General features: G+C 43.2%; 1 protein-coding gene across 2 annotated transcripts in view; it reads left to right on the forward strand.

Moving 5' to 3' along the window:
* Positions 1–11506, forward strand: part of LOC310713076 (solute carrier family 2, facilitated glucose transporter member 5-like) — a 25649-nt gene extending 14143 nt beyond the window's left edge. For both annotated transcript variants that reach the window (XM_083516804.1, XM_083516803.1), the window contains 6 exons: positions 1546–1733; positions 5201–5311; positions 6891–6992; positions 8620–8695; positions 10907–11034; positions 11255–11506. In XM_083516804.1, coding sequence (XP_083372930.1) covers positions 1546–1733; positions 5201–5311; positions 6891–6992; positions 8620–8695; positions 10907–11034; positions 11255–11428 — 779 coding nt within the window. In that variant the 3' untranslated portion in view covers positions 11429–11506. The remainder of the gene's footprint in view (positions 1–1545; positions 1734–5200; positions 5312–6890; positions 6993–8619; positions 8696–10906; positions 11035–11254) is intronic.
* Positions 11507–12020: the final 514 nt, after the last annotated feature.

The following is a 12020-nucleotide window of genomic DNA, read 5'->3' on the forward strand; positions in this document are numbered from 1 at the left end:
TTCCTTCTCACAGTGATATGTGTGGCCATCATATATTTAGGGCAGTACAACTGGTTCTGCTGCACTGGGTGCCGAACAAGTGGGGGAACTTCACTTTCTACATCTGTCCATTGGGAGTCCATTGATCCTTACTTTCTGCTACTGTTTCTTAACCAGTTTCTGGTCCAGAAGAGGACCTCTCCTCTCTATCTCACACCTGTGATGCTTATTCAGGATTCTTAGGTGTGGTGCTTTGCCAAAAACTCTTCAAAAGTTCACAGTGCCGAATGATCATCTCTGTAAGCTTGCTGACATTGTAAAACAACTCTAAAAGGTGAGACAGGACTTACCCTTGCAGAAACCGTGTTGCTTCTGCTTCAGCAGAACTTGTTCTTCTACATGCTTGATAATTTTACATTTAATGTTTCTTTCCAGTCTTCTATGAACAGGTGTTAAGAGAACCATAATGATAAGCATTTGGAGTGATCAATCATGGATTTACTTATGTTGTTATGTTAATATAAATGAATGTAGCACTTTTCAAATCTGGCTCCTTTTCACATTCCAACAACATGGAGAGCAAGATAAAATTTCTGCAAGAAATGGGGCCTTTAGAGTGATGGCCCGAATGCTTTGGAATTTGTAGGACTTTATAAAGGCACTTTATACCCACATAGTCATCAAGGCAGTATTAGCCTGGGTTTTAAGTTTTGTATGAGGATTTCCACTACTCAGACATGAAGGAATCCAAAACTTTTTGGCCACAATGACAAATCCTCAAGGTAACTAGAGATTTCATCATTTTTGTTGACCTAGCAAGAGAGCAAGGACTCCAGAGCAGTCAAGCCTCCCTCATGTTGAGCCACAAATCCCATGTTTCCAAGTAAAGGAAATAATATATTTGATGATAACATGCACTATGACCAATGCCCCTCCTCAGCACTGTCTACCAGGCATTCCAGATGCTGTCTTCTGCAGCCTTTGCACTGGGTGGGCAAATCATTAGCTATCTTTGTTGCCTAACAATTTAATTGTATTTGGATTATGAATGTGTTTATTCAGCAAAAAACATATCAGTTCATGAAGGAATGGACCACTTCTAAGGGATATATTTCCTGTCCCTTGGAGTGATGACCTCTTTCCCCCCATAATTTTCTATCATTCTTAATTTTTTTAGTAATATGCTCCTCAGATTCTGTTTATGCCTCCCTGCCTTTCTTTTGCTAAAGCTTCTGCTCTGCTTTGTTTTTCTTATTTGGACATGAGTTCTATTTTCCAAAACAAACTCCCCCCCTTTTTCTTTTACCTTGAAATGCTTCCTTTATTGTATTCATTCACGACAGAGGCATCCACTTGACCTTGGAGGTATATTTACTGCTCTGCAGTGAGCATTCTGACTTCTGTATTTATGGCATTCAATGGCTCCCAAGCATTCTGGAAAGATTTCACCCTCTTGACTTCCTTCATCCAACTTTTCCTTTGTTACCAGCCTCTTCCTTTTTTCTTCTTCTTTTAGAAAGTACCTCTATTGAAGTCTGATCCTCTCTGCCTCTATTCTTAACATAGCACTGAAGAAACTAAGGAACAGAAATTATGTGGAGGATGAGATTGAAGAGCTCCATCAGGAGGACGTTGTTGAAAAGTCAGAAAAGAACATGAAACCTCTTAAACTGCTATATGCCAAAAAACTGCGAAGGCAAGTCATTGCCATAATTGTCTTGATGGTTGGACAACAGTTCGATGGCATCACTGTGGTAAGCAAGGTTGAGCTAGGCAAAATGAAGGCCCCTGTTGTACATACAATTTAGAGGCTGTCATACGAGCTACCACTGTTTGTCTCTATGGATGGCCGCATTCTTTGCCCCTGTTCTGTTTTTCAGATGCTTCTCCAAGTGTTAGAAATATCAAACTCTGTAACACAAGGAGAGGGAAACTGTAGGCTTGTGGGTATTGTTGGGACTCCAGCTCTCATTGGCGAAGCCAATATGGCCAGTGGTCAGGGATAATGGGAGTTCTTGTCCAAAAACACATGGTGGGCTGCAGATTTCCCACTGCTGCCCAAGTAAATGGTCTTGCTCTACAGGAAAGATGGCATTGCTGAGGGGTAAAGGTTCCAGAGGGACGCTGTGGGTTAAACCACAGAGCCTAGGACTTGCCGATCAGAAGGTTGGCGGTTCGAATCCCCACAACGGGGTGAGCTCCCGTTGCTCGGTCCCTGCTCCTGCCAACCTAGCAGTTCGAAAGCACGTCAAAGTGCAAGTAGATAAATAGGTACCACTCTGGCAGGAAGGTAAACGGCATTTCTGTGCACTGCTCTGGTTCGCCAGAAGCGACTTAGTCATGCTGGCCACACCGTACACCGGCTCCCTCGGCCAATAAAGCAAGATGAGTGCCGCAACCCCAGAGTCGGTCACGACTGGACCTAATGGTCAGGGGTCCCTTAACCTTTACCTTTAAAGGTTCCAGAAGTACAGAGCACTGAAGTCATTGGGGTAATCCTGAATGGCGAGTCATGCAGGGTTATTGACTGACATTGTTTCTTAAATGTGAATTGTATTCTCGTTAACTTTTCAATAATTCAAAAATCCAAGCCAAGTGGTGGTGCTAATCTGTTGGATGGTGCAACAATTTTTTGTTGGGGGTGTCCATTTATACCCTGCTTTTTTCCCTTATGAAACTCAAGGCAGCTTGCAGATACAAATAAGAGAAGGTTAAAAATGTTATATATAGTTATATATATATATGTTATATATGTTATATATATATATATATGTATATATATATATATATATATATATATATATATATATATGTTATATATGTTATATATGTTATATATAGTTATATATAGCATAAGAACATTACATACTACAAGCTAACGTTACCAACCTGTAATACTGATGCAGAGCTGAAATACCCTTATTAAATAATAATTACCTGAATCAGCAAGGCTTGGACACATGCAAAAGGTTGCATGCATGCTCTCAAATGGAATTGGGGAAGATGCTCCAAGAAAGGGATATTTATGCTATTCCATTGAAGGAGAGTTTGGAAAACTCAGCAGTGGCCAGAGGATTGGAGAAGATCAGTCTACATTCCAATCCCAAAGAAAGGCAGTGCCAAAGAATGCTCCAACTACCGCACAATTTCACTCATTTCACATGCTAGCAAGGTTATGCTTAAAATTCTACAAGGAAGGCTCAAGCAGTATGTGGACCGAGAACTCCCAGAAGTGCAAGCTGGATTTAGAAGAGGCAGAGGAACCAGAGACCAAATTGCAAACATGCGCTGGATTATGGAGAAAGCTAGAGAGTTCCAGAAAGACATCTACTTCTGCTTCATTGACTATGCAAAAGCCTTTGACTGTGTTGACCACAGCAAACTATGGCAAGTTCTTAAAGAAATGGGAGTGCCTGATCACCTCATCTGTCTCCTGCGAAATCTCTATGTGGGACAAGAAGCTACAGTTAGAACTGGATATGGAACAACTGATTGGTTCCAAATTGGGAAAGGAGTACGGCAAGGCTGTATATTGTCTCCCTGCTTATTTAACTTATATGCAGAATTCATCATGCGAAAGGCTGGGCTGGATGAATCCCAAGCCGGAATTAAGATTGCCGGAAGAAATATCAACAACCTCAGATATGCAGATGACACAACCTTGATGGCAGAAAGTGAAGAGGAATTAAAGAACCTTTTAATGAGGGTGAAAGAGGAGAGCGCAAAATATGGTCTGAAGCTCAACATCAAAAAAACGAAGATCATGGCCACTGGGCCCATCACCTCCTGGCAAATAGATGGGGAAGAAATGGAGGCAGTGAGAGATTTTACTTTCTTGGGCTCCATGATCAGTGCAGATGGTGACAGCAGTCACGAAATTAAAAGACGCCTGCTCCTTGGGAGAAAGGCGATGGCAAACCTAGACAACATCTTAAAAAGCAGAGACATCACCTTGCCAACAAAGGTCCGTATAGTAAAAGCCATGGTTTTCCCAGTAGTGATGTATGGAAGTGAGAGCTGGACCATAAAGAAGGCTGATCGCCGAAGAATTGATGCTTTTGAATTATGGTGCTGGAGGAGACTCTTGAGAGTCCCATGGACTGCAAGAAGATCAAACCTCTCCATTCTGAAGGAAATCAGCCCTGAGTGCTCACTGGAAGGACAGATCGTGAAGCTGAGGCTCCAATACTTTGGCCACCTCATGAGAAGAGAAGACTCCCTGGAAAAGACCCTGATGTTGGGAAAGATGGAGGGCACAAGGAGAAGGGGACGACAGAGAATGAGATGGTTGGATGGTGTTCTTGAAGCTACTAGCATGAGCTTGATCAAACTGCGGGAGGCAGTGGAGGACAGAAGTGCCTGGCGTGCTCTGGTCCATGGGGTCACGAAGAGTCGGACACGACTAAACGACTAAACAACAACAACATTGAAGGAGATGATTCCCCCCAAAAAACTTTCTCAATTATCAGAGAAAAGCAAGAACTGCATTCCACAAAATAATCCAGCTACATGAAATTGTTTGATCAATCACATGCCAAAGTACATACATTAGAACTTCTGCAGCAATTTTGATCAGACGTATACCTGGTGGCAAATCTCAGTAGGACCTGATTTTGCAAGGAAGAGATCCAAGTCAACTCTCCCTTACCTTAGAAGGGCCTGTTTCTAGGGAATAGCTCTCTTCATTTCCAACTTGGATCCTCTAATGCAGAGCTTTCCAAACTGTGTGTCACGATGCATTAGTGTTTCGGCTGCAGTGTGTAGGTGCGTTGCGCCAATGTGCCCCACACTCCTCCTGGGGCTGGAAAGGGAACAGGCAACCCACCAGTTTGCTAGTGAAACTGAAATTGGTGTGTCACAAAAAGCCGCATGGCTAAAAAGTGTGTCACCAACATGGAAAGTTTGGAAAGCTCTGCTCTAGTGTGTAGAAAAGCTGTAGGGAGATGTGAATTTTCATGCCAAGATTACATGTCCAGCAGACTGAGGAAAATTTGGAAATGGAGGGGGATGCCAGGAAAATTGCAGCTGTGAAGCATAGGATATGTTACTTAAAGAGTCGAGACAATTATAGAGATCATGCTAGATTAGGGGCAGCTGATATCCAAGGTTCAGTGCAAAATACAAAGAAAGTCCTGCAGAATTGGGTCGGTTATGTATCTTTGTCAACATTCTTTTTCTTCCATTCAGATAAGACTTGTAATGGTATGCATCTTCTTTTCAGGCATACTCTTATGCAGAGAGAAACCTCAGAAATGTAACTATGGGGAAATATCCATCCCGATTTGCGACAATAGCAGCCACCACTTTTTTATGTATCTCAGTGGTATTTGGGGTAAGCATCTTCTACCTCTTTCTCACTAACCTTCTAGATCTTGTAGTAGATAGGTAGCCGTGTTGGTCTGCCATAGTCAAAATAAAAAATTCCTTCCAGTAGCACCTTAAAGACCAACTAAGTCTTCTAGATCTTGGAAATGCATGCAACATTTTATAACTATTTTGTGCCAATTTAGGTGCCCCACAAGAATTATAGTTTTACATGAGTTGTCTGAGTATTATTTTGAAGAGCAGTCCTACGTATTAGCATATACTACCTGGCTTCTTGGAAGCTGTCCGAAGGGGTTTTTTTAAAAAATCAATTTTCAAATTAGTTTAGAATTTGAATTTTTTGTTTAAATAAAATTTGAGTTGGTGAGAGCAAGGACTCTTACCTTTGTGCCTTTTGTTTTCTAAGGAAAATGTGCCTTATTTCTGTCCTACTACCACAGAATTTATACTTTCCAAATATGAAAAAGGAAATCAGTGCTACACCAGTTTAGGACTCTTGTATAGCTATGTCCAAAAGACTGCAATCTATACACCCAGGATAGTTAACATGGTGCTCTCCTGAATTTGTTAGATTATAACTCCCATCATTTCCAATAACTGAACATTCTGACTGAGGCTGATAAGAGTTGTAGTCCAACATCTGGAAGCTAAACCATCTCTGTACACTTACTTTACTGTTAAGTTCTGATTTCTTTGAGTAGGTATTTGCAGGCTTTCATTCAACTCCTTATTTAAGATCCTTGACACTCATGTATGTGTGTTTTTTTAAAAAATATCCCAATATGTTTCTGTGTTGCCACGTGCTCTCTACATTTTGATCTGTAATTCTGATTCCGCTCCCCTTCCCCCATCATAGAATCATAGGTTTGGAATGAGCACAGAATATCATCCAGACTGGCCCTTGCAATTCATAACTTTCTTGCACAAACATTCACTAATCACAGGTAGGTAGCCATGTTGGTCTGCCGTAGTCGAATCAGGAATCACAAGACAGAGAAACCAGTAGAACATTTCAATCTCCCAGGACATTCTATACAAGATCTCAAAGTAGCTGTCTTATTACAAAAGAATTTCAGAAATAGACTGGAAAGGGAAGTTGCTGAATTGTAACTTATTACCAAACTTCAAACCATGGAGAGACCTGGTCTGAATAGAGACATTGGATTCTTATCTCATTATACAAGATAAAGCTATTTTTAGCCATCTCACCCCCTGCTTTATCCTGTAAGACCAATTGCAGTCATTAACAGTCTTCAACAGGTTTACCACACCTATCAGCCAATCACCCATTCCCACCACGCTTCTAAGTAATACCCTTCCCCACCCTCTCACTATATAGAAGGGTCTGGTGACTTCTGTTTCAGTGTATCTGAAAAAGTGTGCATGCACACGAAAGCTCATACCAATAACAAATTTAGTTGGTCTCTAAGGTGCTACTGGAAGACATTCACTAAAAAAAATAAGAAGAAACTCTAAAATGCTAGTATAGCAGGACGTACCTTTAGAGAAGCCAAATTGATACATCTTCAGCATGTCTTATTCCTCTATATGCTTAGTAATTTTATCTTTGTCTTTATATTCTTTAGATTTTTATTACTGATTATAAGGGGCGCAGGTTTTCGCTTCTCATTGGCTTTGGGGTGAGCGGTTTCATCTGTGTCCTGTTAACTGTGGTCATGGAACTGCAGGTTTGTAACTGGTGGCATTTAGAGCTGAGAATCGCTAAATGGGCTTTCCTCTAGCCCACTTCCCCTATAACACACACTATGTACCGTATTTTCCGCCCCATAGGACGCACTTTTCCCCCTCCAAAAATGAAGGGGAAATGTGTGTGCGTCCTATGGGGCGAATGCAGGCATTCGCTGAAGCCTGGAGAGCAAGAGGGGTCAGTGCGCACCGTCCCCCCTCGCTCTCCAGACTTCGCGCTGCTCTCCGCAAGGCGTGGGAGCCCTGCGCTGGGCTCCCGCGGCTTGTGAAGAGTTACCTGCATGCTGAAGGCTGGGTGCGCTGAGCTCAGTGCGCCCAGGCTTCGCGCAGATATCCGCAAGGCGCGGGAGCCCGGCGCTGGGCTCCCACGGCTTGCGGAGAGTTGCCTGTTCTGGGGCTGGGGTTGGGGGAAGCTCGGGCTTCCCCCGCCCCAGCCCTGTGCCTGGGGGGGGATTTCCCCCCCCTTTATTTCCCCCCAAAAAAACTAGGTGCACCTTATGGGACGGTGCATCCTATAGGGCGAAAAATACGGCAACAGCTCCAAAGCTAGTGGGGAAGCTGACAGTAGACACATCAGAACATTTCCTTTCCCCCAAATTATGTATAAAAGCTGAGGTGATTTGAAATGGCTGTACTGTTGGTTGGTGCTTCCAACACCTCTGTTGTTTAGCAGTGAGCAAGGAGGTAAAATCGTGGAATCATAGAACTATAGAGTCGGAAGGGAGCCCGAGGGCCAGCTAGTCCAACTCGCTGCAATGCACGGATCTGAGCTAAAGCATCCATGACAATTCACCATCTCAACTCTGCTTAAAAACTTCCAGTCATGGGGGCTCAAGTTCAAATGTTGGCAGGTATAATTCAGCCTCCTATGTTTCTATGAATGGATAAGAATGAGCATAGTCTCCACCCTGTGAACATTGCAGTGATACCTCTGGTTGCGCATGCTCCGAGTTACAAGCTCTGCTAACCCGTTAGTAGCCACTCCTGGTTGCGAACTTTGCCCCAGGATGCAAGCGGAAATTGCGCACCGGAGGGACACATGTGGCGAGAGGCGCCATTAGTGAAAGTGCGCCTCATGTCACAGGTGGTTTCCGATTATGAACGGACCTCCGGAACGGATTCCATTTGTAACCAGAGGTACCGCTGTACATGGATGCTGCATTCTAAGATGACAGATTTCACAGGGGCTCAGTTCTTGCTGTTTTGCACTACCCACTGCATGCTGTGGGCCAGAATTTCAAGGAATAAGGGATAGCAAATGGAAAAATGAGTTTTGCTCTTGGACCCAACTCACGGCAGCCCCAACCAATATGATCAATAGTTAGGGATTATGTGAATTATAGTCTTGCAGCATAATTCTATGTCATGCTGGCCACATGACCTGGAAAGCTGTCTGGATAAATACCAGCTCCCTCGGCCTGAAGCGAGGTGAGCGCTGCACCCCATAGTCGCCTTTGACTGGACTTAACTGTCCAGGGGTCCTTTTACCTTTTTATGCACTTGAGGTATATCAAAAAACAATCAAGCAGTATATAAATTTTATGAAATAAAGGGCAACTGACAAGATCACAAGTACATAACTGAAATACAGTCTACTTTCTCCAACAGAGTGTCATCTCAGATATGGGGTATTTCAGCGTAATCTTAATCTGCATATTCCTTTTTGCACATGGCATTGGGCCAGGTAAGTGCTTAGATGATGCGTTGAGCTCTTTAGATGATGGGGGAGAGATGAATAAGTGATCAATGTAAGTGATCATGGTAGAAAGACACACAGCTATGGGGAGTTGGTAATTCACCATAGAAGGCTAGGGAGTTACTATTAATGTTGCACTCCTCACATAGAGAGATTCAAGGCTGCCTGTCTGCTGTGTGTGCTGTGGCAACCTGAGTTAGAGCTAACTTGAATGTGGAGAAGGTTGTTCATGTGAGATGTGTTGCTGAGACCTGGGTGGGTGAGCTAGGAGAACCTGATCACATCCAGATGTGCCTGTCAAGATACATGATGTAGCATGAGACAGGCTGCAGGTGTTGGGGGGTGATGGAGAGGGAGGAGTTGCTGTGATTCATAGGACACCCATCCATCTTGGAGCTAGCCATGAGAGCCAGCACCTGGCATCAGGCAGAGGAGATAGTACCCTCCACCCTGCCCTCTCCAGTGCAGAAGATGCCATTCTACACTTTGGTATACCAGAGAAGTAAAGACAAGGCAGTGACACAGAGGAAAGTAAGAGCATGTGGTTATTTTCACTTGATATTTTGGTAGCATTTGATACTATTGACGGTGGTGTGACTTGGTGAGATGGGCATTGGAGACATTCTTTTACAGTGGTTCTACTCCTCCTATTTCAGAGCCCTGGGTGATTACCTCTTGGTCCCCTGCCAATTGTGCTCTGACATCCTGCAGGGTACCATATTTTCCTCCATGCTGTTTCCCTATGAAGCCATTATGGGAATAGTCATTAGCAGATTTGGGAAGAGCTGTCATCAGTGCAGTAATGATACCCAATTTCCATTTCTCTGTAACATCTGTATCAGGAGAAGTCTGCAAAACCCTGCACTGGCACCTTGACTCAGTAGAGATCTGGATAAGGATCAGCAAACTGAGTTTGAACCCTGCCAAATATTGTGGGCCATGCCATCCATTTTCTGAAAACCTCTAGGATGGATTACTGCAATGCCTTCTTTCCCAGCTTACCGATGAGGTTGGGCTGGAACCTACAACTAGCACAATAAGTAATGCCCCAACTGGTCACTGGTGCAGTCTTTCACTACCCTGTTACACTGCTACTAAAGGGATTACAATGGCTGTTGTTTAGCTACAAAGCTAAGTTCAAGGTATTGGTCCTGGTGTGCAAAGTCCCATACAGCTTGAGATAAGAATGCCTAAGAGATCATCTCACTCCTTATATACCCATTAACGACTGTGCTCTGAAGTTAGGGACTATGGCAATCACACAGGGTCGCTGGACGTTTAATGGTCTATTGATTCCTGTGCCACCACTGTGCTCTCTTTACTGCTGCCACCAACCAGTTACTCCCTGGTAAAACACTGAGTCCAGTCAGTTGTTAAAAGTGAACAAAAAAACCCCAAGTTTATTTTACAAACATTAACAAGTTTATGGTTTCTCAGATAATATACCTGTCAGTATCTTAACTTTAGTTTCTTCACTGGTCTATACCTTCCTAATACCTTCTGACTGATTATCTCAACTGTTTGACTGACTCCTCTTAACAAATTCTCTCCCTCTCTCACACCAGACTAGCCCAACCCAACCCAACCCACAGACTTATCTTCTCTGTTTCTCCTAACTCCAGACTGTCTTTTCAACAACTCTAATTCTAACTCACTCTCTAAAAAACCCTCTGTGCTTAACCCTTATACACAGCTAACTCTGCCCCCTGGGTTCCCATTGGTTACTCATTTTACAATTAGTTAACTCTTTCCCTATGAACCCAGTATGTTGTCACACACATAGGAGGGCAAACGCCACAGGGACCTATTGCAAATACCATCTCATCAGGAGGTCTGTTCCATATGATGATGTCTGAATCTGACCTTGAGTGTGGTGCCACCTTGCCTTTGACATCCTCTCCCATCACTCATCAGCAAGGCACCATATCTTGGTAGTGTTTTTGGCACCTTTTGAAGACCTTCCTTTTTCACCAAGCCTTTTAAGTGGAGATCTTCATCCTAATCTGCACCTGTCTTGGTTTTGAAATTACGGGATTGTCTTTAGTTGTTTTTATTGTGGCTGTTTTTACTGTGAAATTGATCTGAGATGTCTCACTGGAAGCAGTAATAAACTGAATCAAGTAAAACAATAACTAGGAAAGATCAATTTTCAAGGGTGGGGGAGTATTAAATTCCTGGAATCCTTTCTATCCACCAAAGGTCCACTTCCATCTGTGCTAGTGGTGGAGCTCTTCCTTCAGTCATCACGATCTTCAGCCATTGTGATTGCACAATTTTTGCATTGGCTCCTAAGCTTCCTCGTAGGACTGATTTTCCTTTACATAGAGGTGAGTGATTTTGAAGGTAATTTTGATGAGGAGTGCAGACTTTGCTCCTTACAACCATTATTCCCCCCCAAAAAATAATGAGGGGAGCTGGGTGGAGCCAAGAAGGATATATGGGTGTTATGGATGGGTGGATGGATAGATAGATGATAGATAGAGCTCTACATTATACTCATGTCTGCCTCTTTCTCTCCTTCCCTGCCCCCATTTTCCCCATCTCTAGATACATATTGGGCCCTATAGCTTAATCTTTTTCTGTCCATTTGGTTTCGCCATCTTTGTTTATATATTCAAGTTCATTCCAGAAACCAGAAACAGAACCTTTGTGGAAATCAGGGGGAAAGTGAACACCCGGAATCCCAGGAGGGTACGTTTCAAGATGCCATCGCCCAAGTAGAAACTTGTTAAGCAGCATATGCAGTTTGTTCATTTATTAAATAGGGTTTTAAAAAAAAGAAATAAAAAAAAATTCCAAGAGATTTCTTGTGGTTACTCTTAAACTGAATAATGACAATGATGATGTTGCAGTTTTCCTTTTTGTCTGAACACTCCACACCATTTTCAGGCTTTTCCGTGCCATGAAAGTGTCCAAATTTCAGGAAGGCAACAAACAAATACCTCAACAGCTGCCCCCCTTCCAGGTCTTAGTATTTTTTTGTGTGTGTGAATGTCTTGTGAACAGTATTTTGGCTGGGCCAAATTAGATTCCACTCCAGAACAGGCTACATCTTTGTTGCCTTTACTTATTTACTACAGACATGTAGTTACTGTAAAGTTACTGTAAGGTAAAGGTAAAGGTAAAGGGACCCCTGACCATTAGGTCCAGTCGTGGCCGACTCTGGGGTTGCTGCGCTCATCTTGCTTTATTGGCCGAGGGAGCCGGTGTACAGCTTCCAGGTCATGTGGCCAGCATGACTAAGCCACTTCTGGCGAACCAGAGCAGCGCATGCAAACGCCGTTTACCTTCCCGCCGGAGCGGTACCTATTTA

Source organism: Podarcis liolepis (assembly GCF_965112155.1).
Source record: "Podarcis liolepis genome assembly, chromosome: 8".
Taxonomy (NCBI): domain Eukaryota; kingdom Metazoa; phylum Chordata; class Lepidosauria; order Squamata; family Lacertidae; genus Podarcis; species Podarcis liolepis.